Source organism: Larus michahellis, chromosome Z, assembly GCF_964199755.1.
Source record: "Larus michahellis chromosome Z, bLarMic1.1, whole genome shotgun sequence".
Taxonomy (NCBI): Eukaryota; Metazoa; Chordata; class Aves; order Charadriiformes; family Laridae; genus Larus; species Larus michahellis.
This window is the reverse complement of record NC_133930.1, coordinates 86,177,950-86,205,061: the sequence shown is the minus strand read 5'-3', so window position 1 is coordinate 86,205,061 and position 27,112 is coordinate 86,177,950. Positions and strand designations below refer to the sequence as shown.

General features: G+C 40.5%; 1 protein-coding gene across 4 annotated transcripts in view; it reads left to right on the top strand.

Annotated features, from left to right (window-relative positions):
* Window positions 1-27,112, top strand: part of MCTP1 (multiple C2 and transmembrane domain containing 1) — a 286,934-nt gene that overhangs the window by 182,250 nt on the left and 77,572 nt on the right. For all 4 annotated transcript variants that reach the window (XM_074569628.1, XM_074569629.1, XM_074569630.1 and 1 more), the window contains 5 exons: window positions 1,736-1,838; window positions 3,880-3,982; window positions 4,351-4,452; window positions 4,775-4,849; window positions 6,706-6,825. In XM_074569628.1, the coding sequence (XP_074425729.1) occupies window positions 1,736-1,838; window positions 3,880-3,982; window positions 4,351-4,452; window positions 4,775-4,849; window positions 6,706-6,825 (503 nt within the window). The remainder of the gene's footprint in view (window positions 1-1,735; window positions 1,839-3,879; window positions 3,983-4,350; window positions 4,453-4,774; window positions 4,850-6,705; window positions 6,826-27,112) is intronic.

Here is a 27,112-nt window from a genome sequence, read left to right as displayed (position 1 = left end):
TACAATGCATGACAAAGCATTACGGAGTTATTGAAGGCATTGTGAAATGCAATTGCTTAGCGTGCTAGATTTGATTGTGGAAGGCCAATGCCAACACTCAATAACTTTCAAACACTTTGTTGTCCAAAGAAAACAAGAGCGAGCCGCTCTGTAGTATGCAACTCGGTTGTTAATTTCCATCAGAGAAAGTTCCCTTGGGTTCTGGGAGCAGCAATTTATTCTATGGCTTTCTACTTACATATTTGCAGCCTTACATGAAAATAATGCATACGCTTGTATTCTCTGCCAAAGGCAAAGGTTGTTCTCTTCAATTACTGGAGGAAATCAAAATAGGTAGGAGGGATAGCATCTCTCCGTCTTGGCCAGCATTTATAGTGGTTGTCATTACTGTCATAATTTGAAATATGAGTTAAATAATTTACTCCACACTATGATTTCTTCCCTTTATTGCCTCTTTATTGCAACTGTCTTCTCACCATGCCCCTCATGTTTTCATTACTGCTCCTTCCATCATAGCTGTTCCTCAGATGATCTTCCTTGCAACACCTTCTAACCCTTCCAGGAAATTTCAGGGTTGCCCTGAAACCCTGGAGATATCAATCTTCCCTTCTTTCGCTTCCTCCCTCTTAGGAGAGATCCTTTTTTACACAAGCAGGCTGTTGTTAAGGACGAGATTCGGGTGTCTACTTTCCCTCTTCTGCTTTCCAAATACAAACCTTGGCCTCGTGGATATCTAAGAAAAAGCTCAGTATGAGTTTCATGTGTTTTTTCTTGCGCTTTGCTTGGTTTCTAAGCACAGCTCACCTGCAGTCATCAGCTATGAGCTGCTTATTTCACATTCAGGGGCGCGCGCACACACACACACACAGAGTTCCTTTCCCCATTCTTTTTCTTTAGATTTAAAAAAAAAAAAAGCAACTTCCATATCCAGTGTAGGATAGAGCTTCCATTATCTTCATATTACATTTTCAAAGCAGCATCTTCATACTTTCTCCTGTGGTGGCTTTCATGCTGGGGGACCTTCTTGTAAATATATGCAAAGCTACTTCATTGTGCTTTAATGTATACAAAAATCTCCACCGCGTTTGAGCTTCTGCTGTGCTGAGACTGCAGCCCATCATTCCAGCTGATATCGTCTCATTGTTTAATTGTACTTGCCCATTTTCTCTGGTGTTAGGCTTTTATCTGAGACTGTCTTTAAGGTTTTTTGATTTTGGGGAGAGGATTTGTACAGCGTGAAACATGTAAGGCATAGTAATCTTTGGATAAGTATCATAGGTGCTATGTTATTACAAATAGCATGGAATAATACATTTCCTACATATCAAAATGCTCTAATTATGTTATCATTAGAGTCAATGTGGGATGTAAAGTTCTCTTAGCTGTCTCAGAAGGGTGCTTGGCACCTTTTAGGAACATGCTGTTTTTTCATCAGAAAAGTCTGTATGGGGACTTTTTTTCTTTTCTTTTCTTTTTTTTTTTTTTTAAAAGACAAAGAAGATGTTCTTTTAGTGAAGAATGTTAATAGATTATGGAGATGAACAGCTTGTTACGATCATCTTGAATATAATGCAGACCATAGGACTGCCCTGAATTAATTCCTGAGAGAATTACAGTGCAGCTTAGGAAAAGGGAAAAAAAAAAAAAAAAGAAAAGCAAAACTAATTTTTATTTAAACCTTGCTCATGGTGGGTTTTCTTAGTTCATAAGTTTTGTTCCAAATTTTTTCTTACAGGTAAAAGTGACCCGTTTTGCGTAGTTGAACTGAACAACGACAGACTGCTGACACATACTGTCTACAAGAACCTCAACCCAGAATGGAACAAAGTCTTCACATTGTAGGTGTTTGGATTTTTTGAGTGTTTGGAGGGGGCTGCAGGTTTTTTTGGGGGGGAGGAGGTTGTTTTGAAGGCGATGTACGTGTGAATCAAAGATACCTACTGCTGGCTCTGAATAAAGACGGTGATGACATACTGGTATTTCTAAAACAAACCGCTGAATGCTTTTTTGAGGATTAAAAACATGATAAAAATTAGAGAAGAGGTACCATTTTAAAGGTAAAAAAGCAAATATTGTTTCTTGGAAACCAGGTATATAAGCACTCCAGACCTATGCTAGCTTCAGTAAGAGTTTCAAGGGCCAAATCCAGTGTGATGGGAAGTTTTGGGTGGAAAAAAGGATATTGTGATTAAAATGCGGTTGTTATCTTTAATGAACATTAGATAACTATATAAAGGAAAGACTTCTAAGTGCATTCATAATTTTCTGAATTATGATCAGATACTTTCCACTTGTTCTTTCCATTTACCAACTGCACTTCTCACACCACCATGTAGTATCACACTAGAAGAATGCTGCCGTTGGGTAAAATGCAGTCTTAAACGTTTAGTTTATTGGGAAGTGATGCGGTTGGGTTTTTTATGCTTCTGTTATTTTGAAGGCAGTAAAAGGCTCTGACAGAATAGGAAAAACTCCTCTACAAACAAAATGCTCCTCTTATTTGTCTTGCTCAGTCACCTTCTTTTTGTCCCTGCTTCTCGCTATCTGCCTGCGGTGTGACACCGAGGAGCAGGTTTCCCTGCTGCAGAAATCAGCTAACAATCCCCTGGAAAGCCAGTGGAAGCTTTAGCTTTGTGTACACGTACTTCACTTCAGCATAAATGAAAATACTATGTTTTGCTCTTGGTCTTGAAACACAGTCTGATTTTAATATATTTTTTTTTACCCCCTCTAAGTTTGTCATTCATATATTTGGCATCTGTAGCTCTTCCTGCCTTGCAGTGAGCTTTCAGGAATGAACTCGGAACAAAAGAAAAAACCTCACAACGGTTGTCCTTCTCATTAGCGTGTTAACATAGTTCTCACTTGTGTATCTGCAAAACCACGCTAAATTCTTCAGTAATTTATTTTTAATTATCTACCAATAGAGCCAATAACTAATCAACCTCTACTGCTCGACAGTGCACTCTACATAAGATATTGCCAGGTTTTGTGGAGACAAAAGACTAATCAGGAATCACATAAAAAAACTCAAAAGGCCTTGAAGGAGAGTTTTCACTGCTCTTCTATATATATTCACATTGACTATTTTATTTATCCTCAGATTTGTTAATTAATTTTGGGCTAACAATCCAGATTCATCTGGAGAGGTATATTTTACTGAAGTTAAACGGCTTTGCTTGAATTCGTGTTTCCTGGATCAGCCACTTGGTCAAAGATGTGTTCTCTCCAACAATTCTGTTTTTCTCTCTGAATAAGGAATGTGAATTTTTCACTGGAGAGTTTACACTGTGCAGTGACATTTGTTGGGCATGGCGATGGAGTGTTTAATAGCTCACAGGCAAAAAAAGCAGGAGCAGCTGAAAAATGCATTGTTTTGTATGGCTCGTTCCTAATTTGTTGCAATGACTGTTGTGTGTTTGTAATCAGGCAAGGATTTTAGGAAGAAAGAGCTTGTTCTCTGAGCAAGGGTGTGCTGATGCAGCCCGTAATTATTTTCGATGACAAACCGACAGCCTTGCCAGCGTTTGCCGTGAGGGTTGGTGTGGGGTCGCGGTGTGTGAGGGACGCTCTGCAGAGCCCTGGGTCTGGCGGCTGTAAATCCTCAGCCCGGCTCCGGTGGCCCAAACCCCGGGTGGGAGATTTCAAGCCACATCCTTTGGAAAACTTCTGCCAGGAAAGCCTGGCAGCGAGGGGAGTGACCACTGCCACCCTTGGAAATCATTTCGGCGATACGGAGGGATGCCTCATTTACCCAAATTCTGCTCTCCGCCGTGGCTTGGAAAAATCTGTTTTTGCTAACCTTTCACGCTTTTGTCCTTGGTACCCGCTGGTGTAGGTGACTTCCTCCCTCTTCTGTGTGTGCTTCTCCCTTTGTAGCAATATTAAAGACATCCACTCGGTGCTCGAAGTGACAGTTTATGACGAAGATCGCGATCGGAGCGCTGACTTCCTAGGCAAAGTTGCTATACCATTGCTGTCTGTAAGTTTCATTCACCTGACATACCACTCTGTATTTTTCCTGCTGAAGGGGGGTGAAAAAAAAAAATAAACGGGGGGGGGGGGGGAAGGGAAAAAAAAAAGATTTGCAGCTCTGCGTCTGTCATTTCTCAACCAAGGTCTGTAATAAGAACACTAAAATTTTAACATACTCAATTCACGGCCATGTTGAATCCCATGATAGTTAATTTTTCCTGACAGACTCGGTCCTGGTAATGAACAGGTACTTGTCAGACTTGCCACAGTTGTTTTGGGTTCTCTGTCAGTTTCAGCAGCCGCGGGTCAGGGGTCGCCGGGGGGGTATTCAGTGGAGACCGCGAGACAGACGGCTGTCATGTCCTTTTCCTGCAGATTCAAAATGGTGAACAGAAAGCCTACGTCTTGAAAAACAAGCAGCTGACAGGGCCAACAAAGGGGGTCATCTATCTTGAAATAGATGTGATTTTTAATGCTGTAAGTCTTAACTTTGGCTTTTTTGTACCGCTAAAGAGTTCAGTTTCATGAAAGCTTTTGTTCCCGATTTGTAGAGAATTTCTGTCATCCCTCATTTTCTCTAAACCTTGATGCGTTCCACAGAACGCTCCTCCGCTGCTGCCTGGCACACCCCTCTCTTTTTGTGGCGGCGGCGGCCGCTCAGGCGAGCGGCTCCCGGCCCTCCTGTCGCTGGGCTTGGCCGCCCCGGCTCTCAGACTCCCTAATTTTTTGCAAATTGAAGCATGTGTTATTAATGAGGAGCGAGCGAGCTTGAAATACTGACACGCGTTTTAACATGCAGGTGAAAGCCAGCATACGAACCTTAATGCCCAAAGAACAGAAGTACATTGAAGAGGAAAACAGACTGTCTAAACAGGTAAAGAGTAAGGAAATACTAATCCTTTCCGAAAGCCTTAATATCAAGTGTGCACATCCAAATATCTGGTATCGTACTGCTAAGGGTAAAGAATAACATTTTCATTACCTGTTTACAAAGGAATATGAAAGGTTGGAAAAGGCAGAAACAAAATACATGGGTTTATTGTGTCTCCTCTCTAAATTGCAGCTTAATTTCCATGAAATACGTGAATAAGAACACAGTTGAAACCATCAGGTTCCACACATATCAGGTTATAGCACAGGTGCATGTAAACTAAGTCTTGCATAAATTTTTGCTGTTAACCTTGATCCGAAAGATCTCCATTTGTTGCAGAGTAAAAAGTCTTTCAGCATTCTTTTAGCCAAATTATAAATAAGTTAGTTGAGTAAGGTTTGAATCAAAGGTGAGGGCAGATTAAAACTCTTTGTTACTTTGGAGAGTCCTGTGGGTACAAAATGTCTGGACCCTTTTTCTCTTTTCTCTGGGTGTTTTTGCTACACACAGTTTTAGTGTTTTGGTAAAAAAATATTTCAACACACATCTTAGCTTTTTCTCCACTTGAATGACTTACAGTTCAGTTTTTCATGTTCCACAAATGATGTATTTTATATAGAGAACTGGGCTTTTGGCTGGACTGGGAACAAGATTATTGTTGTTTGCAGAAAAGGCAAAGGCCTCAAAACTGGTTTTTATTTTGCTGAAAGCTTGTAGACTTGAGCGTAATTTAAATTATCTGCTGGATGAATTTTGTATCAATTGTAGGATGCATTTCATTAAAAAAGATTTCAAGAGGCAAAACATTTCTTTTCTCTACTGTTGTGAGCAATGCAGTTATTAAAGCTGCATTTTGCACTACTATTGCAGCAAGGAAACAGCAAGGCCTTTTCTTTAAGGTTAATTCTCCTCCCCACTTTCATAACTGAAAATGGCATTGAACTTCTTGCAGGTGGCAGGAAGAGTAAACTTTAAATGCCCCCTTTGCGTTGTTTTTTTTAAATTAGCTTGCATGAGACACCTCACCACAATACCACTGGGGGGAGGGCAGCGGAAGAAGCAATATTTATGCGCGACTGGCGTGGTTGCCTTTTAAAACATCCACATTTTCTGAGAATGAATGTGTCTTACCTACCTAGCGTTTTCTATGCTATTCAATACATAAATGTTTCACTGGTTTGTTCACTTCTTTTGGTCAAGTGAATTGCCTTTTTAGAGGGTTTAAGGGTATTCTCTTGAATGATAACCCAGTGCTGTTGTGTTTCATCGCTATGTAGATTGAATGTATGCAGTTAAAGTTACGGTGATAAATACTTAAAAACGTGGTTGTGAAAATACATCACAGCAGACAAACTTGTTACAAATGAAGGAATGGATCCATACATACAAGTGGATGTAACAGGTCGTAGGTGATCTTAATTAGATTAGAGCAGTAATTTTGCATGGTTTCAGGTTAGTGTCCTAAAGCATCTTTTTATTAAGAAAGGCCAGAATTTTCTAAATAATTGAGAAGGGGGCAAGTCTTACCAACTTAATAAAACTCTGAAATCTTAATAACAAAATCATTTGTCAAATTTGGCAAGTGGCTTCTTAGAATTGGCCTACAGTCATGGAAATGAAGACAACAATTTGTGTCTTTAGAATTAAATTCAACAAATATCAATTGATGCGGCTAACTAAAATTTTCTCTCTTCCGAGTCTCAAATTTTAAACTATCTTTCTCAATTTGTGAACTTGAGAGTTTAACATTTTATTTTCTCAGTCTTCACACAAGTTAAGAATGATAATATGGTAAGCATGAACCTCTTCTGAGGCTTTTGGGGGTTTGAAATATTTTCATTCTCTCATCTTTTTAACAGCTACTGGTAAGAAACTTTATCCGGACGAAGCGTTGTATCATGGTGCTCATAAATGCCGCCTACTACATTAGCAGTTGCTTTGACTGGGATTCTCCCCCAAGAAGTCTTGCTGCATTTTTGGTATGATCTTCTTTGTATTATTGTTCATCACCCCGGTGTATTCGTGTTCTACACTGAGAGGTAATACAATGTTGATGTGAGAGGTTCTGATACTTTTTTTTTTTATTTAAAACTTTGCATTATGAAGATAACACAAATGATGTTTGTTCACTTTTTTAAAAAAAGTAATTGAGTTTAAAATGTCAGACAAACAAGTTAGGGTGGTTTTTTTTCAATTTACAATTGTGCAAATAACATAAGCAAGTGATACAACTCACGTACAGTCAGTGAACTATTGATGATGTATCTTGAGCTCCTCACACATTACTTCTGTTAAATTTTGTTTAGCCCCCTTGGATATTGCATATTTATTCTAAAACTTACTTTGACTATTTCGTGAATGTTTTACATCTCATGAATATAAAATCAGTGTTATTTTGTCCTCCACATATAAATATATGTTACACCTATAACTTTTTTAGAAGTACAAAGCTCTGGACCCAAATAGTTGCTTTCTTACTACGATTTAGTGTTCTTGGTTTAAAAAACAAACGAAAAAAAAAAAACCAACTTTAAAATCAGAAACGCAAGCAGACGAGTACCTTTCAGATATCAGGCTCTGATCATAGTTCAGGTTTTAGTGAATTGATTTTTAGTGATTTAAATGAAACTGCTGTTTCTCCGTAAACATTAGCTTCTTTAATATTAACTTTTATTTTTCTGTTAAATTTGGAAAATTCCAAGCATAATCATAGATTCAGGTGTGTTTCCCAGAGGAGTATCTTCTTATTTTCAAAACATATGACCTACAAACAAGACCAGAGTCCTGGTTTGTTTTTAGCCTGATGGAGTCCCACCAGGAGTAAAAACATATGTATGGACATGCTCTCTGGAACATCTAAATTTATTAAGTTAGATGAGTACTGACGGTATGGGCCTCTCCACTGTAAGTGTGAACAGGGAATGGTTTTGGTCTTACTTTGAATAATTATAGCGGGAGTTTGGTGACAGTGCTGCTGGCTTGGGTGCCTGAAGCTCAGGTGCCTCAAATTTGGAGAAATCAAACCAGACATTGAAGCTGCGCCGAAGCAGTAAATTGAGGTACTTTGGTGTGTTGCTAAATCATGGTGTTTTGCAGGAGGTTTCTTCTATCAGGGCTTCATTTGTACCAAGTGACTTGTTGAGCCCCACTGTAGCCTGTCACGGGATGGCAGCAAGCTCTTGGTGCTTGGTCGCGGTGTTCATCAGGAGTACAGGAGCTACATGTGCTGTTCAAACCCTCAGGGTTCATATACTTTTCTGATGTCTGTGGTAGCTACACTATGTCTAAATAGACTTGCCTCTGCTTACTTGACAGAGATGATTTGTCATTATTTCGGTTCAAAATGATCAAAATTTCACAGGAAAATGCAGTTTTCTACATAAAACGCAAATGTTCACATTGCTATTAATGCTTCAGGTAGTAAGTACTCATCCGTCCAAGTCTGATTTTAACACATATGTGGGACACCCACCTGTTACCAGTGGAAGAAAGGGAAACAGAAAGACATCCTATTCTTTGGGGCAAATGATGTCTTTCTTGTGGTGCGCTGCTGTGGCCATGGAAAAAGTTGTGTGGCTGTAAAGTTGTAATTGTTTCCAATCATAGAAGAAATTCGGTGTCACAATAAGTAGTTGGAAATACAAACAACACAGAATCTCAGCAGGGAGGTCTATCGTCAGTATACATCATTATTGTAGCTATAGTGTATTGCAGTAGAAACATGTTCGTGCTTTTATTTTTACATATATTCACAGATATATATATATATATATATATGTATACAAAGCCTACTTGTCTTAGTTTCCTTTTAGTATTTGTGTTGCTCTCTGGTGGTTGTGGTTGTTGTGGATAAATTATGTGTGCATCAGTGCTGTGACTTCACAGGTGTGTTCCTGCTCTGCATGCAAGTGCATCCCGTGCTTTTCAACCTGATGTTATTCTGTCCAAGGATCAAATATGTTGGGCAAAACCTCGTCTACTGGGAGGTGTCCCTCCCCAGGGCAGGGGGTTGGAATTAGATGATCTTTAAGGTCCCCTCCAACCCAAACCATTTGGTGATTCTACGAAAACATTGATAAAGTTTTTCTTAGCTCAGTGAAATCTACATGAACTTCTTCTGTGGTCATAAACTTTTCATTTAGATAGTTTCTGGAGTTTCATAACTATCATAGGTCCTTGAAAAATCTTGAGGGTGGTTCACTTGCCCATGTAGTGATGAATTATGCTTGCACTAAGGTTATGCTGGAATTTAATAGATTCTATAAAAAAGCTGTACTTCTATGTATCATTTTCATCTCTTCACTGTTAGACAAGTTGTATCTCCTCTTGAAGTTGTCTCCCAGAGGTTGGAGAATGTCACAGTGAAATGTCAGTGCCAGAAAGGAGATGAGAAATAGGCCGTTCTGGAGCTTTCCAACTCTGTAGGCAGACTAATAAAAAATGTATGAGAAGTAAACTTTTAAACTAATCATTTCTTCCTTCCGGTTGGATTTGAAGGCGTACCTTGGTGGATAACGTCACAACACAGGTTTACAGCCATTTCACCTAAGTTACGTATGTGGGGGCTGGTTTTTCAGACCTCCCTTTGCCCCACATACAGGCCTTGCAGTTACCGGCGCCCTTTTCTTGTACCTCACCCCATGTCCCTACCCCCATGTTCTGAAGGGGCTACTGTTGCAGAAGTCCATGGGTGAAGAAATCCTGGCAGGCTAGCTTGGTTTTCAGAAATGCAGTAGGTTAGTTGTAATTCATCAGAGATCTGGAAAGGAGGACTGCTCTTGGAAACCCACAGAAAGCCTTGCGTAATAAGCCACAGTTGTCTGCTTCATGCTCTTCGTGCGCTGCCGTGTTCACTGAAGCTCTTTCTAAAGTCGTTCTTCTTCGAGAGTCACAATGTTGGGCGTCGAGACCAAAAGTGTTCAATGAAGGGGCTTGCTGGTTATTTATACTCCAGAACTTAGCTGTCTCAGAGCTTTACATTATTTGGGACATTTTAGGAAAGGAAATGCTTTATTAAAGTCTTGGCATGGTTCTTTGTCAAGTCTGTCCAAAGGCACCAGTTCAGTGGCTGTTGTTGCCCATGCTGGACCTAGACGTACAAAAGCCTCTAAGTGTTTCGGTGTTCTAGATTATGCATTTCCTCAACGCAGCAATATTTTACCTGTTTCTGTTGAACTTCGTAAGCTCATCGCCTTCACTGGGGATTTTGCCTGAATTTCTTAAGGTTTTGACTCCTTTTTTTTTTTTCCCCCCTGTGCCTCAGTAGTTCACAGAACAGATAGCAACAGTTGCTATCCAGACATAATTTTTCATATTTTTGTGCGAATATAATTGTGACGTGTTCTTAGCTGTTATTTTTCAGATATTAAAAGATATTTATAAATAGCTCATGAAACATAGGTTGATCTGTCTAGAGTATGATTTTGGATTTGAGCTATCAGAAGATTTGATATTCTCTCCTCCTTTTTCATATTTATTTCCTGTTAAATAAAGGAAGCGTATAGCACCGATGATAAGTTAATGTTTCAGCACCAGAACAGATTTATTATATCGCATGTATCCCTGTAATGTCTAGAGGCCGATCAAAAATGTGTTACGTGTTTATGTTTATGCTTCTTAAGCACCTAAATGCAATGGAAAAGAATAGAAGACATAGAGAGAGCCTTTGCTGTAAATTCATTTTTGGTATTTAAAACAGACCTTTGGATTATTTAGCCGTTAATTTTTATATTTTTTTTAATTCAGTATTTAATACGGTGTGTTTCAGGCAGAAGAACTTTATCAGAGTATGCAGAAGTGGATGTTTTTTCTTTCGATTAATCTACTGTGGGCACTGAAATGTCTACTAAATTGGGCCTAATTTCCATCAGCTGCTTGACCAGACAATTTGTGTTCTTGCAGATGTCAGTGGGTGCAACGTAGGGGGAAAAAAGTGTACACTCTTTTTTTCCAATACTGTCATTTCTCACTGTAATGAGCACAAAAATAATTGGACAACTGAGCTATCAGTAAAAGGACACACTTCAATGTGAGTCAATGAATTATTTTACGGGACAAACTTTAATCTTTAAATGTGATTGTAGATAATTTGTGCTACCGTCTGTCCATTTGGAATTCTTTTAGCCTTTTCAGTCGTTATACAGTAAGTGCTGCTGTGTTTAACATTAACATTTGATATTTTACACATTTAATTTCTGTACTGCTGCGTGGTCCTTGGGGAGCTTCGCTCTAGTGCTACATGAGAGAGACAAAGTATTGATCAGTTAACATTTCAGCTACATTTATGTATGTCGCAAAATTAATGAAAATGCCAGACAAAAATGTCAGAGTGCACAAAAAGGTAGAATTTAAATTTGGTAGTTTAATGAAAAGTTTAAGATGTGCATTATCAAAAATGTCCCCTTGCCTTTAAAGTACAATTCATAACTGACTAACTAAAGGGAGCCACATATTTTACTTAGAGGAACATTGAACATGAAATATGGGGGAATATATAATCTTCAAAGTGTTTGGTATCCCAAAATGGCCTCAGTAAAGCACTTTAATTGCCTGCTTGAACGTTTAACCGTTACTCATAAAATAAACTTGTTTCCTTTCTCATTTGGAAGCAGAGTACCCTCACCTGATCACACCCGTGCTTTTCAGTACATCCTCAAATTAAAGCCTTCTATGAACACGTTTTTTTTCTATTCCTGCTCTTATTCCTCTGAATCTTTCTGTTCGTGTGTATGCATGCACACGGAAAGTACTTTTCTTTCTTAGGCTGTGAAATATTGATAAAATGACTCGCCCGGGTTCCAAGCCATTTGTCAGGTCTAACTCACCTTCGCTTTGTCTTCTAACGTTACACAATTCATGTGTGAAAATGACATAATAGTGTCCCTGGCCTTTGATTAAGTGTTAGTTCTCTTGCACATACACCACTTAGTTGCGGCGGTGTCATGCTAATTAATTGAAACCGAGAAGGAAACAGGAGAAAAAAAAGAGCTGGTCCCTAGGAGGAAATGAGACAGTAAAGTAATTCTGTCAACTTGCTTAGCTTTTGCCTATTAAAAGGGGAAACGATAACTACTGTGTTATCTCAGAAGCAACTTTCACTAGGAGCTGAAGGACAGATTATGTTTTGGGAGAGATTTGGCATGGCACATCAGGAGTGGGAATACACTTGGGTTAGTTATTAAATATTTTCCTTGTTACCCCACGCTGCACTTGTAGGAGAATCAGGATTTTCCAGATATACTTAAGAGCTTTTTGCCATTGTTGATAACATTTTTGAGAATATAATATATAAAAAGCTTCAAATCCCTTTTTACTAAACCTGGGTGAAGCGGGCCATCAGATTGCCTTGGCCACCTGTTGTCTAGAATTTGAAATTGGAAGAAGTGCTGGTAAGGTAGCTGCAAAAAATTCATCCTGAAAAAGCTTTTCCAAAAATTCCTGTTGACTGTCAAAACTGCCTGTTCTCACAAGAGAGATTTGCAGCAGTAAAGGGATGCGGCGGTGGCAAAGCCGGGTACAAGGTTCATTTCTGATGCAGGTTGCACTTTCAGCTTTTTGTCAGCTCTGTCTTCACCAGCAGGAAAGAGAACGTGGAGCAGACTGCTGTGCTTTTGGGTCTTTTTTCAGAAGTAAAGCAGACAAAAAGAAAAGTGATCTAAGTCCTGTTTCCTCTTTTCCTAATTTTCTATAGACCAGCAGAGCTAATGAGAGACTGCTGCAAAAATACGGTGGGATTTGAGCTTTCTGTGTGCCAGGTTTGGGAAAGCAGGATAGGAAAGAAACAGGTACGTACCAGGTCCTGGTATACGTGACCGTTGGGATCCATTAAATTTTATACCTAAAGAGCGTAACAGCACGAGTAGTGATTAAAAAACCCCTCTATACTTAACAATATCAACTGAGGAATGATGCTGGTGTGGGAATACTTGGTGTCATCGCTCCACGTCCCCTGCAGCACTGTGATGACTTTTGGGACGCCGTGTCTTTGTAAATCTGATACAGGGAAAAACTGGGCGATATTTATACAGTTAATAATTTCCTTTATAATTTTATTTTGCTCTTAAAGAATCGCTTTCATTTTACTTCCTTCACAGAGGCAATGCGTACTTGCTAAACCGGGTTAGCGGTGTGATTCTTTGCCTGAGCGCAGATTTGGTGGTGTTTGAGGTACTCTAGAGCATCTTGTGTGCTGCCCAGCTGCTGCTCCAGGAGGGCATGTGCCTGACTCAGGTTCTGTGTCACTTCTGCCATCACCATCCAGGTGACGGGGGTGCCCACCCCAGGGTGTCTAAATGGCACCAGCTCTGCCTTTAGACACTTTATTTGATCCTTTTAGTGTTTATTTTACCTGCATATTGGTTTTAGGTACTTACCTAGATTCCAATCTGAGTTCCTCATAACCTGAGTGTTCAATGTCAAAACCACCTGTGCAGTGTGGAGAAATACTTTCCTTATTTTGCATGAACAGTTGAGGTAAAGATCTTTTAGGATTTCTCCAACAGCAAATACACAGTAGAATAGAGCATTGGTGTCCGAAGCCTCGGACTCCTCCCTTCACTGCCAGATCATTCTTCCCACCTATTTTTCTTTTCTCCCGACTTAGAAAACTGACAACTTTGCAGTGGAAGTATTTGGTTTTCAAAGCTTTTAGAATGCTCTTATAGCTTGATTCACCAAAAGGTCTGATGCACCAAAATGTGGTTGATCAAAAATTATAGAGATTAACAAAACTATTAGTTACTGTCCAGTGTTTAGTTTGCCCAAAAAGGTCTAAAAATGAGCTTACATTTCATCTGAAGGCAGTGATGGGACTGGATATCTGGGCAGCCAGTCTGCCTGAGTTGCAGTGTCGGTCTGGAGCACGTTTCCCGTGTTCGAGGCAATCCCCAGCTGCCTGGTGTCACCAGAGGAGTTTCAGGGTGGTCGCGTTGGACCCAGCGTGGCTCTGTGTCCTGAGAGGGGACATTCCATCACATATTCCAACTTGTACTTTCCTCTGGAGTGTCCAAAACACTCCTGAATAAAAAGCTTTGCACTTGAAAGACTTCAGATAGCACCGATATTAAATTGGAATAATTATATAGTACCGGTGTTCTGAGGAGAAAGGAGGTGTGTACCTTATCATCATTGGCTTCCCAAACTGCTATTTCACAGTCGTTGCAGGAAATCTTGGCCATTTCAAACTCCATTACTTAAATAGTGCACATGGGTGGATTATAAAATATGGTACTTTTTCATCAGCCTTTAGTTGTGAGTCATACAAGAACCAACACATTATAAAATCATGTCACAAAGAGTGTTTTACTTCCTTTTTATTTTAGCAGCAGTAGGCATTCTAATGGTTTGCTTTGAAGCGGAAGGACTGTGGGACGCACTGATTTTACTGGGCCAGTCAATAGTTAATGTAATGTAATGTTTTGCAAAAAGTTTCAGTGTGGTGAAGACAGAAGCAATAACCAGGAATGTCGCATGCTAGTGAGGAAAGCCCAATAAGGAAAATCAAACAGAGGTGCAACGTTTTGAAAAGAGACGATGTGCAAAAGGCTTAGAAAGGACAGCTTGTTCCGAAACGAAGCTGCCACTTTCTTCATAATGTTCCTTAAGAAATCTCCAGCGTGCTCATCCCTGCAGAGCAGTCGCTTCTTCAGTAGGTATGTAGCCGGTAGGGGAAACTGTAAGCGTCTGTGCCTGGGTGGAAGAATGAAGAAAAAACAAGTAATTTTCAATATGCTGGATTTTACTGGAGTGAAAGCACTCTGTAATGTTTCAAGTATGCATCATGAAAATACTTGTCCTGCTTATATTGTTTAACTTGCCATTTTATAATTTCAGTTTTGATTGCACAATGTGAAATGCGGACCATTAATATAAAAAAAGGCTTAGAGCTTATTTTGTTTCTACTAGTGCCGCACATGCTGTATTACTAACAGCAGTTGGGTTTATTGCTGTTGTAAATAAGGCCTCTACAGACAAACACCCCAAAGTAACTACTGCAACAGTTACAGGGGAAGTTTTGTCCTTTTTTCCTAGAAGAGGACTGTCTGCCACACACAGCTTTATCCTACATTTTTGGCAAAAAGAGATGCTGCAGTACAAAAGTGGCTGGTTTGCGCGAGAGGGAGTTGGGAAGCTGGGCGATAGCTGGTGGGTGGCGATAGCTGGTGGGTGGCGATAGCTGGTGGGTGGCGATGCTGCTCGCAGTGGTGACATCCCAGACCAGCGGCGCTGGCGGGGAGAGTGAATGATGGCTCTGTTCCCCTCAGGACAGCAGGAAACAGAAGTGGAAAACGGCTGTTTCATTCTGCTGTCCCCTTTCTTGTGGCCCCTCTGCCTTCCTCCTGGGTGTGAGGTGGACTTCCCATGCAAGAGTCTTTATTTTCGCCCAAACTCCGTTAAGAACTATGTGGGACAGTCCTATGAAGGAGCTGGGCATTTACACCTTCAGCAGGAAAGCTGCGGATTTCCGCAGTCAGGGAAACTTCCCTGTGAGGGAGCGTGAGGAGGCGGCGGGACGAGAAGCTGCCCTTGGCTTGGGATGACGCGTCTCGGGGTACGGTGCGGACCACCTTTATTTTTTATTGCAAGTGGACAAACTGCTGAAGCGTGGTGTTACAGAAGAATACTTGGGAAATTTACACGGGGTGGGTTTTTTTTGGTTTTTCTCCTAAATCAGGCATGAGATACACAGCACATTATTAACGTTATCTTTATTGTGTAGTTGACTCACAGTAAACATTATTTCCACCCAGGGTGTTTTCCATACCTGAAGAATTAGGATTAAATCCATTCTTTCAGGAAAAATGATGCTTCTCTAAACTACCTTTCCACGTGTTTCACCCCAGGCGTCGGGCAGATCACTATCTGGGCAGAAAATTTGCTTAAGCTTCTTAATTAAAGGCCAAACAGATGGTTGCAAAATTGTGGAGAATATCCTCGTTATTGGTAATCCATGCTGTTTGTAAAGGTTGGGTGTTTGCAGTGGCCTCTCTTGCACAGTAACTTTGTGTACTGGTCACAGCAAGGTAAAGAGGAGCAAAACCTGCCTTGAAGATCCTTTTAGTTAAGTATTAATGCAAGAAACAATGTTGTCTAGATAGGTTTTTTTAAGGCATAAAACACTCAGAGTATCAGTGGAATGTTAATTTTTTACCAAGTATTCTTAAGTGAGTTAGCGTCTGCAGGAAAGGAGAATTTCAGTTGGCCTTGAAATAAAAAGCCTGTAAGCCTCATAGCCACTTACCTGATAGAAACAGCTTTTGATGTAAACAGCTTTTTTTTTTTTTTTTTTTAGTTTATTTAATTTTCAAAAGAAAAATAACAGGTGTTTATATCCCAAAGTCTGTTTGTAACTTTGGAATAAACAAGGAGACATAATTTAAAAGCACAATTTATTTATTCGTTTTGGTTTCACTGGTAGATTTTATTTACTCCAGAGTAAATACTTTAGTATTTACTAAAGTAAAATACTTTATCCAGTAGTGATAACTAACGTTGTGACCAGAATTGTTACCGAAGAGAAAAAGAATGTAATAACTGTAGGCCAAATGGCGGCAGCTGATACCGAGCAGAGTTGCAGCTGCCTGGCGGATCTCTGGAGTTTGCACGTTTCCACGGATAACCCCAGCGCAATTACGGTAGCTCTGAAGTTGCGAGATGCCGACTGCTTTCCAGAGGTACAAGTACTCTTAAGAAGAACCCTCTGATTGGCCAAAGCAAAGAATTGGCATAATTTAGGGGTGCTTGTTTGAGATTGACCACTGCTCTCAGAGCTATTGTTAGGACTGCAAAGTTATCTGTTAAAACTGGTATTATGCAATTGGAACTTCTTGGGCAATTAACGTGTGGCGCCAGCTGAATGGGAGACATGATTTTCTCTCCCCGGCCACACAGTAGCTGTGATTAGATGTGCCTGTATTCCAGTCCTAATTGACTGGCCTCCGTAAGTAGACGCTGCTCATTAATGAACAGAGACAGACACTTCCTAACCCCATTAAAAAAAATAAAAAGGTAGCAAAGAAATGTGCTCAAAAAGGGATAAAATTAATTCTGCTTTGATAGACTGAGTACATATTTGGCATTCGTTGCTACAGGAACCAGCACCGTATACTCGGGAAAGCTATGATTAAAAAAAAAAAAATACAATCAAGCCAATATTAATGCATGTCTGTGATTCTCTGCTCTCAGTGCGTCTCCTCTAAATCGTAACTTGAGGGGTAAACACGCTAAGCTGAAGGTAAATCTCTGCTTTCAGAGTAGCCCTGGCAGGCCTAATGCGCGCGTCTTTGCTGTTCCCGTGCATTCCCCTCCGTTCTGAAGCGCGGGAATGCGCGGTGTCTGCTTAGCTCGAGATGCTCCTTTCTGGCCTGTTCTCAGCTCAATAAAGCGAGCTGGTGCGGGATTTCTGATCTCGCCCCGTCTCTCCTGAGGTGTGTCTCTCCCTGGCGCTCGTTGATGAGGGAGAGGGAAAATCTCTTCCTTATCTCAGAGCAGAAGGCACAGGTGTACGCGTTGGAAGCTCTATTTTCCAATGACAAATGCGTCAATTTCCAGGAAAAGCATATTTTTAATAATTAAAATCAGATAATTCCTTTGAAGATGAGTGATCAGCACTGTAAGGGAAAATGCTAATGATTACTTAAGCTTCTTTTCATTAATAAAGAAAGAATGAGTATTTTCTGTTTGGTATACAATATTCTTTTTGCTGTTTTGCCTTGAAGAACCTCTGGTGCCAGCATACACAGTGTCCATTTCACACGGTTGAAAAATTTAAAAGTAGGTATTTCTAATGTTTCTGCCATCTTAGTCATTACTTGCTTAAAGCATCACTGTTAGGAGACGGATTATGAGTTAATAAAAATGTCGTAGTATTAGTGTATAAAACACAATATAATTTTCCCAAGATAATGATTAACAGCGTAAGGCCACATTAACAACACTTAATGCTTATTCCCTAAATGTGCTTGATTTTCATCTTTTAGGAGGAGTCTCACAGTATTGTAGCAAGTAAACACAGAAACATTTTGGAGTGATTTATTTTAAAGAGGAGGTAACTAATGAAATCCCTCGTTCGAGCTTTGTCGCTGTGTTATGTCACTGTCCTCGTAGCGTTACAGCTTCACATCAATCTGAATAGTGTTTTTAATACTGGATATTAATATTCCCTGGTGCAACTCCAGTGAAACACATTAAAAAGTTATTTATTCATCACAGTCTATTAGCTAGAGCATTTGGAAAATAACTTCAGTGCGCTGGTAGGTCATTATTATGCCAGTATTGCTTTCATGTACACCAGTCACTTTGGGTGTGTGTTGTGGTTTTTTCACCTTTTAAGACGTTTTTGCTTTGTTCCAAGGCTGCTTCAGGTTTTTATTAGCTACCTTGATTCCATCAGCGCAAGCAAGATGCATCTCTATAAATTATTGATTGTGCTGTGCTTATTCAGGGTGGAGAACCCCGTCTGGGGGATGGGGGTCACCTACCGCAGCGGGGCCGCCCCCACCGGACCCCCCCCAGCACCTGCAAACCGAGCCCCGTCCCATTCACCGCTGCAAGAACGGGGCCATTGTCGCGGGAAGGAACGCCGGTTTTGGGGGGAAAACTATTCCAGTTCCACTTCTGAAGGAAAGACAAGGCTGTTATTACTCCAGGGATATTAGGCATCACGGCTTTTTTGAGAAAACAAATTTGCTGTAACTTTATCTGTAATTTAGTACCGCACGGGTGCGAATAGAGTCTACATTGTATGGAAGAGGGCGCAGCAGTAAGGGTTTGTTAAAGCCATAGAAGGGTTGGGTAACCATTATATTTCCGAAAGCAGCCTTATCAGAGCCATAGGTTATAAAAAAAAAGTAAAAAATTCATTGCAGCCTTACCATTAACTGTCTGTTTTGAATTTGCTTTACACTTACTGTTGAAGAGGTAAGGTTTCTGTCTGTATGGAGAATATGTCAAAATCACAAGTTTCCCAAAAGTGAACGTACACATTTTGCCTTGACCAACAGCCCACCCAGCGAAGGGTTACGGTAAAGGCTGCTCAGATCTTTTTCTGCAAGGTTTGGGTTTTTTTCCTTTCTCACAGTAAGTTTAGCAGAGCCTTGCCGTTCTCAAGTTCCGCTTTCCTGAAGAACATGGTGTCAAAATGATTAAATATAATTTCCCTTTTGTTGGTTGATTCCTGATTGTCAGCATTTGATAGGAAGAAATGATACCGTTTAAAACCTTGCTCCTGCATGGAAAGGAAAAGTTAGCCTTTGCAAATGGTGCTTGAAGCTGGTCCAAATCATTCGAGTGTTTTACTCTATCAAAGTTCATTTTTAGGGCTGCTGCCCTACATTCTGATTACGTAGCAAATGCACAAACTACTTTCTTCGTATTCTTTCTCTTTTTTTCTTTTCTTTTTTTTTGTACGTAATTAATAGAAAGACATTCCAACCCGGTTGTCGGAGTTTGACCTTGGTGATGAGCAAAAGTTAAAGTTAAGAACTTAATGTGGTTTCTAATCATCTGGCAGCTGTCATTAGCGAGTGACAAAGTGGTTAATCCCCCCTGGCTGCCCCGTTCTCCCGAAGCTGAGGCCGGCTCCCAGCCGGAGCGGGAGCTGGGAGCGCATCCCTGACCCGGGAATCTCTGGTTTCGCATGCTTCATTGCCTCCGGATCGCGGCGCTCACCCTTCTGCTCCCTCACTGGCAATGTCTAACATGCCTAATTTAAATTAAATTATTTCAATTAAATCACTCAACTGTTTCTCGCAGCGCAGGGTGGTTGGGAACTGGTAGCTGGCGGTTTTAAAACCAGGTGTTTCAACTCGGATTGGACCAAAGATAGTCGGCCAGTCCCGACCGCGGTGGGTTCTGGCGGAGACAGAGCAAAAGGTGTACGTGAGGAGGTGGTCGCAAATTAAACTAGAACCCGGACTCATAGCGATTATTGTTACAAGCATCGTTAGCGTCCCTGCTGGTATGTGTCCCTCAATGGCGTGCCACACACAGGCAGGGGTTCCACTGTTTGCAGAGAATGAGGCGAAAGGGGCGAGCAGGGAGTTCGTGGTTTCTGGGTGGAAGTAAAGTGCAGCTCTGGTTTACCCCCTGGTTTGAGCAGTCCTGTCCTTTGCCAGCCAGCCGGTGCGGTGAGTTCTCTGCCGCGTCGCCGGGCAGGGTTGTCCGCAGGTGCCCCCTCGATGGCTGGTGGCACCGCACCGCCCTGCTTGTGGGCTGCTCTCTGTTTTATTTTCTGCAGACATCCGCTATTCCTCACATTTCTTCTATTAAAAACCCAAAATATTCCCCTCCCCCAGGTTTCAGAGAGCAAAGTAAGCCCAGAACCCTGAAGAATTCTAAGGCAGGAGGAGTGCTTTGGAACAGGCTGGCTGTGCTCTCAGACGTGGTGATGGGCTAATCAAATTCCGCTGTCTGCCTGGCAGTGACAAACGCGGCACTTCCTCGGGACCCCTCTAAGATGCGGATGGTCCCCACGCACCTCCGAAGCACGGAGCTGCCGGTGCTCGGTGGCTGATCTGCCCTCTGCTGACTTCTGGTTTTTAGAACTTACAGCCGAATATGACATATAAACCTATCATTAAAGAAACGACACATTATTTCTGGAGGCGTTTTCAGCGCTTACCTTTATGATAGTTGTGCTTTTTTTGAGTTAATGCAGTTTAAAAATCATGTTAAGTTTCCCAACACGAAGGAAAGAAATGAGATATTGGATTCACAAACAAAAGCTTTATTGGTTTATGACAAGTAATCCATCTTTTTGCATTAGTGTAGCATTCTACCCCAGATTATTTTTCATAATTGATAATTTGTGAGTCATATATTTGTTATCTATTCTTTTACGGGTTTCTAAATAGTGAATGATGTCAAAGGTCATCAAGCTTTCATAAAGGAATTTATTTTACTTTTTTGTGTTTTGATTGGTGTTCTGAAGAACTTCGTGAACATTCAGGGAAAAGTACAAGGAAAAAAAAAAAGCAATAGTGTTTCTCCTGGTGGGCACTTCATGCAACATAATGTTACAGCAACTCAAAGAAGAAATGACATGCATGGAGTACTATAGTGGGGTGGAAATGTGTGACTAGAATCACTTCGCGTTAGAAGTCAGTTACGATTTATGTAATAGTGGTTAAGTTGTAAAAGTTGGAAATGCATGTATTGCATGTGCATGCAGCAAAATTAGGAATGATATTTGCATGTGACTGATTAATTCTGGGTTTTTTCCTTATCAGAAATATTTTTGTAATAATCAACAAGGCACTGTTTTCCTTCTACCATAAAACCAGGAGGGGGATGTAGACGTATGCCATCCCCACTTTTTGGGAGAATTTAATATCGGTTATGGATTAAGAAAATCTAATGAGGGAAAAAACCTTACCTTTCCATCTAAAATATTAGAAGGCACCAAAGCGAGGTTGTATGTTGAGACATGAGTTTGTCACAGGCAAGTAATTAATAAAAAGATGCGGGCGTGTGATTTAAAATTTGTCTAGCCTAACGAGAAAGCTAGTAGGAACTTTTCCCTTTACTAATGTTTCTCTAGCAACCCGTGAACATTACCAGTAACTGTGCTCACGGAGCTTTCTGATGCAATTAAAAATCGGGAGAACTGAATAAAATATGAATAAGTTCCATCAGTGGGAAAGGAAACTTAAAATAATTTACAGACAACTATATAGTAGGCATAAAGTATTTCAAAATTAATTAAATATTAATTTCAGAGCAAATTTGTTATGAATATACTGCTACAGCTTGTGTGGTTCTCACTTCAACGTTCATTTAAATGTCGTCTGAACAATTTAATTATAGGGAGACATTTCTATTAAAAAAATGATTCAGGATTATCTTCTTAATTAAAGTAGAATTGAGCTCATTTAATTGTGATGTAATTATAGTAGTATACGTAGAACGTCATTAAAATAATGTAAACATTTTTTTCCCCAATTTCTATATATAAGGCAAAGAATAGCTGATACATTTCGGTACAACTGTTCTTGAAACTTCATCTGAAAATCCTGAATAATTGAATATTTGGCAAAATAATTTGAATCTCAAATCAGTAACAATACTAATAGGATCAATATATTTTGTCCTTAAGAGATACTTTAGGTGCCTAAGAATAAAGCAGAAGTTATGTATCTTTACTGAATGCTTTTTATTTCATTCTGTAGCATACATCAATACTGTTGGTTCTTCTCTGAGATTTTTTTTTTTTAACCAGACCTTATGCTGCTGGGTTTTTTTCTTTCTAATAATGTTTTTAGCCAGGCTGGAATGAGTTAGTAATGTATCCTAACTGTTTCAGGGAAGTGCTTTAATCTAGATGCTTTTTTCAACTGTAAAAGAAAGCATTTTTTCAGCTCATGAGATTATTAATTTTTAATATCATAATTATTTTACACAAATAAAAATATATCTTGGCATTTACTTCCTGGAAGGTGTTCAGGACTCGGACAAATGGACACAATAAAGACTCATTTTGAAATTCCCCCTTTCACAGCGTTGCAGCGATATTAAAATGTATCTAATTGTACTTGTGACAAGGTGATGTTCTTTCGTCACTATCGATATAAAAATACAGCCTTTAAATACAGAAGCGCTGAATTCTATATCTGGAAGGAAAAATACTCTCGGTTATTAATCTGTGATGTAATATAAAATGCGTTTAATAGTCTTCCTTTTTTTCTGCTTTTGTGCTACTTCTGAAACTTCCCCCCCTCAAAAAAAAAACAAAACACATCAAAAAAAAAAAAAGAGAGGATGTCAGAATTTTCTTGAGTGCCAGAATGCACTACTTCTGAATTGCAAGGCTTGCCTGAATCTTAGCCGATCATAAATGCAAGAGGACGCTGCTGCTGCTGCTGCTTCCGCTGTTACCGTTATCTGCTGGCTGCGTCCTGCAGCGGTGTCTGCAGCATGGTGGGCGCGCCGTGGGGACCCTCCTTCGGAAAAGTTAACAAACTGAGCCTATGTTGTTAAATTCAGAGCATTAAGTTCAATTCAAATCAGTAGTGCTGTCCCTAGGAGTAAACTTACACAGATGCGTAAGGATTTGCCATATCTGACCTGCCTGGGGAAGAGACGAATGTGTAAAAGACGCAGGGAAGAAAAAGCCTGCGCTTACTTAGATTTACGGAGTTCCCAAGCATCTCCTTATCTCAAAAATAGCGGAAATACTGTTGTATTTAGGCTATTGTAAGTATTTCTTAATAGGGTTGCACTGTATTGAGTGACGCATTGATCGTACAAGAGACATGGGATAGAAATATATTTAATATAAATAATTTAATAATATAAGTATATTTAATGTAAACAAATACCTCCTGCCCAGCAGCTTAACGTATTTACAAGACCAAGGACTAATTGTGATCTTGCAGTGTGATCTTTCAGTAGTTACAGCCAAAACTACTTGTCAACAAAAATACGCCTGAAATATGTGTGTTGGACGAGTCTAGAGGTTATTTAGTTTTTGTTGATTAAAAAAGAAAGTTATCCTATTTTTCATGATACTGGAAATGCTTGAGAAATAGAAAAATATAAGCACCATTGTAAGATTTAGGATTAAATCGGGTAAACCGAAAATCTTTGGGATTATGGATTTAAAAAAAATTCAGCAAAACATATGTTCTTTAGCCTGAAATTAAGAAGGATTTAGTTTAGTGATAATGCTATTTCTGTCCTATTTCCTCATAAAAATAGGATGTTTTTTCCTAATCTTCCCTGGATGCCATTCCCCGCTCGGGCCTGTAGGTAGCACCCTTGCATCGCACAAAAAAATCACCGCCTTTCCGAGACACAATTGCTATTTAGGTCGGGAAGTCTTTACTTGTGCAGACCTCTAAATGTAGCTAGTACTATTTGCATAATTTCCAGACTTTGATGACAATCTGTGATCTTAAAACAGTAGCCTAAAGATTACGCATTAAGTTGTTTGGCCTTGTGACTCACTTCTCTCTTAAGACATATCCTTTTTTTTCCGCGGGACGGGTAGAGGGAGGCACAACAGATCGCTCTCTCGGGGAGCCTCGGAGGTGCAATGTTCTCTCATAATTACTTGTTTTATCATCCTGTCCGTCAGGTATTAATACACGGGCATAATTCCACATTTGTGTCTTACGTTTTCTTCTCCATGCTGGAAAATACACGACACTCGTGGTCTCCTTTAGCTGCCGGGTAAGGAAAACTCTCAGGCTATAAGCAAATTCTTCATCCTCCTCACCGTTGGCTCGACCCCGCTCTTGTCCGAGCCGGGAGCCGTCCCCAGAGCTGAAGTGGGTGATCGAGATTCACCAGAACCATCCCGGGAGAAACGCCAGCCCCGCTGCGGCCCCGGGGAGGTGACCCGCTGCCAGCACTGCTCTTACTCCCTTTTACAACTTGTAAAATATGCAATGGCAAAAAATGGAATATAGGCATTATTTTTAAATCCAGGGCTGTTCTCAGAGAAAATTGTTCTCCATATTATCTTTAGACTTCCATTTTTTAATTTTTTTTTTGTCTTCGTAATATTGCTGCTTCCATTTCCAGAACCCGGCGATAGCATGCCGTCTCTTAAAACGACAGTTTGTTTTCTTTTGGAGTTGCTCCCATGTCACTTAATGCAGGACGTCTCTGGGTTGATAATTTTTTTCCTAAGAGGTTGTACCAAAAAAGATCTAGTTATTGCCTTTACAGTGTGCTGAATACAACTGTTGACATTTACTCTAAATTACTAAAATTGTGTTTAATGTTACTGAGAGTCAGTAAGGAGGGTTTAACATAAAAATCCCGCAAAGCTCTTGCTGATGCACAGGTTCAAGATTTTTGAGGCCGGACTGGGCCATTTGGGAGAGGAACCCTGACGGTCTGCCAGAGCCTCCCGTGAGCAGACTGGTTCCCGGTGGCATTGTCTGGCTGCGGGCTGCGTGTTGGGGGAGACGCAGCTGGGAGGGAGCTAACCTTTGACTCGCGGCGGCGGCGGAGAAAGATCAGGACCGTCCGCAGGGGAGTTCGCAGCCTTTCCCTTTCTGGGGAGAATAGAGGCATTTTTGTGGCGTCAGGGAGAGGCGCGGATCGAGTTCCCACACACACCGAGGCACTCTTTGTCTGGGGTGGGGCAGTGGGGCTTTTTTTCTGTAAAATGCAAACCTCCTCATCTTTCAAATTGTTACAGGAACCCAAGCGTTAGAAAAACGGAGAAGAGAGTCTTTTTTATTGCTTGTTTTGCCTGGGCAAGTGCCGCATGGTTAACCAGAAAAGGCCCTGCTTCCAAAACAGGGATTTTTTTGGATGCCCTGAGCATCTGCTGCTCACCGAAGCGCTCTGATCGTACCTCGTTAGAAAAGAGGGTCGTTTTCCAGCGTGGGGGTCCTGGGGGGAAGCGGGACGCCCAGGAGGAGGACCCAGTCGTGACTGTTTCAGTCAAACTGTCGCATATACTCGTATAGACAGGAGAAGGAAAAAAAATCGGTGTGAGGGAAGGAGGCTTCTCCATTTATACATTTAAAAAAAATAATAATCTTGTTTTAATATCATTATATTTTTTTTAATCCGTTACATCCTGACAGCGATGCGCATTCTCCTGTCGGATGTTTTATATGCAGGTCATACGCAGGTATCAATTTGTGCGGCAAGGAAAAGCTAGCCGTGCACCGGCGGGGCTGGCAGGGCTTTTTCCTGCGAATTGCATTCTCTGTATTTCTGTCCTCAGCGTGTGGAAAAAAATAAGGCCACGCAAAACATGACAGGAAACCATTTAACTGCTTGTCTGGAGGATATGCTATAAGTTATCTTTTTTAACTTTTCATAGTTAGATAGCAGTAGGTAGAAATCTGTTGGGGTCTGTGGCACAAAGATTACAGAGAAATGCACTTATGTGCTTCCACAGTAGATTCCTCTAAACTTAAAAGAAAATCTCAAGTGAGGGTATGAAACAATACCTCACGATAAACGTAAGCTAAAACCGCTACACTGCAATTTTTGTTTTTTCTACCCTGTTTTCTCTTTCTGCTTTTTTTAAGTGAACTAATTATTTTTTAATATTCAGAGTATAAATACTACATAGCTCTCATTGTGCGTGGGGTGTTACGATGGTGTAAAACCTGCCTTTCACAGCTAATCATGAACAATATCTTCAGAAAAATGGGCATTTTTAATGTTTGAAGTCATTTAAAATTTACCTGGTAATCTGCTTTCAGATGCTCTGTCCTGTGATGACATTCAAGCAATTAGATCAAACTCTTTTTCAGTAAAGGGCAGGCTCAGTCCATGTGAATGTGTTTACCTGAAATATTCCTTCTCTTGGGGAAGAATATCTTCTATTATCAGGAAGGTCCACTGAGCGAAGAACCAGCAATTTGTCACTGTCAAGACACAAGATCAAATTTTCAAAGGAAAAAAGTGGAATGCAATCACAAGCTTCCACAAAGCAGACACTGAGCATTGTGGTCCTACTTTTAATGTATTTTTCTTTTTGAAATCTGACACGGATAAACATTATTGAAGTACTGTTTTAGGGGATTACTGGTATTACTTTGTTGTATGATGTGAAAAACCCGAGGTCGGATTCTGTTCCCATTAGGCTACTTTTACATCAGGATTTTAACTGTATTGGATTCTGCACTTGCTTGCAACCTTTTATGGTCAAGTTTCAGGTATTTTGTTGCTCTGCGGGGGCAGACTGCCTTCTTTCAGGGGAGAAAGGGTGACGTGTTGTAGCAATGGCACTTTCATTGAGGTGGGGTCGATGGTGCTGGGGTCTATCAGTCACTGTGTCCTGGGTTCCTGACGTCGGGAGAGCAGAGGTTGGGTCTCCACCACCATCTGCTTTTCTGCCATGTGTGTGTTATTGTCCAGACTAGGAAAGGGTTTTCCATTTTCCAGTGTTGGAATGCTGTTGCCTGAAGTTGTCATGTGTCGGAATAAAAATCCCAGAGAGGAGACCTGGAGTGGCTTACAGCCAGTTCTTTGGGATCGGAAATCTTTGGTCTTAGTGTGGTGGTATTTCAGAGCGGGATGTAAACGCTGCTCTGGTTTTGGCTTTCTGCTCGCTGAAGTGGCTGGACCCTTTCAGGTTATTTGTGCCTTCGTAAATGAAAGGTCACCAGGTTTTTTTTCACCCATCTGTATCGAGAAATCTATTAACTAAAAGGCTGTACCATAGAATATCAGTTATTTAAAAAGCAGTGAACATTGTTGTTTTGAAACCTCACAGTTCTATAAAGTTACCAGAAGTTGATCCTTGAAAGACCTTTCTTACACTACTTCTATCCAATTTGCCCTTGATCCGTGGTG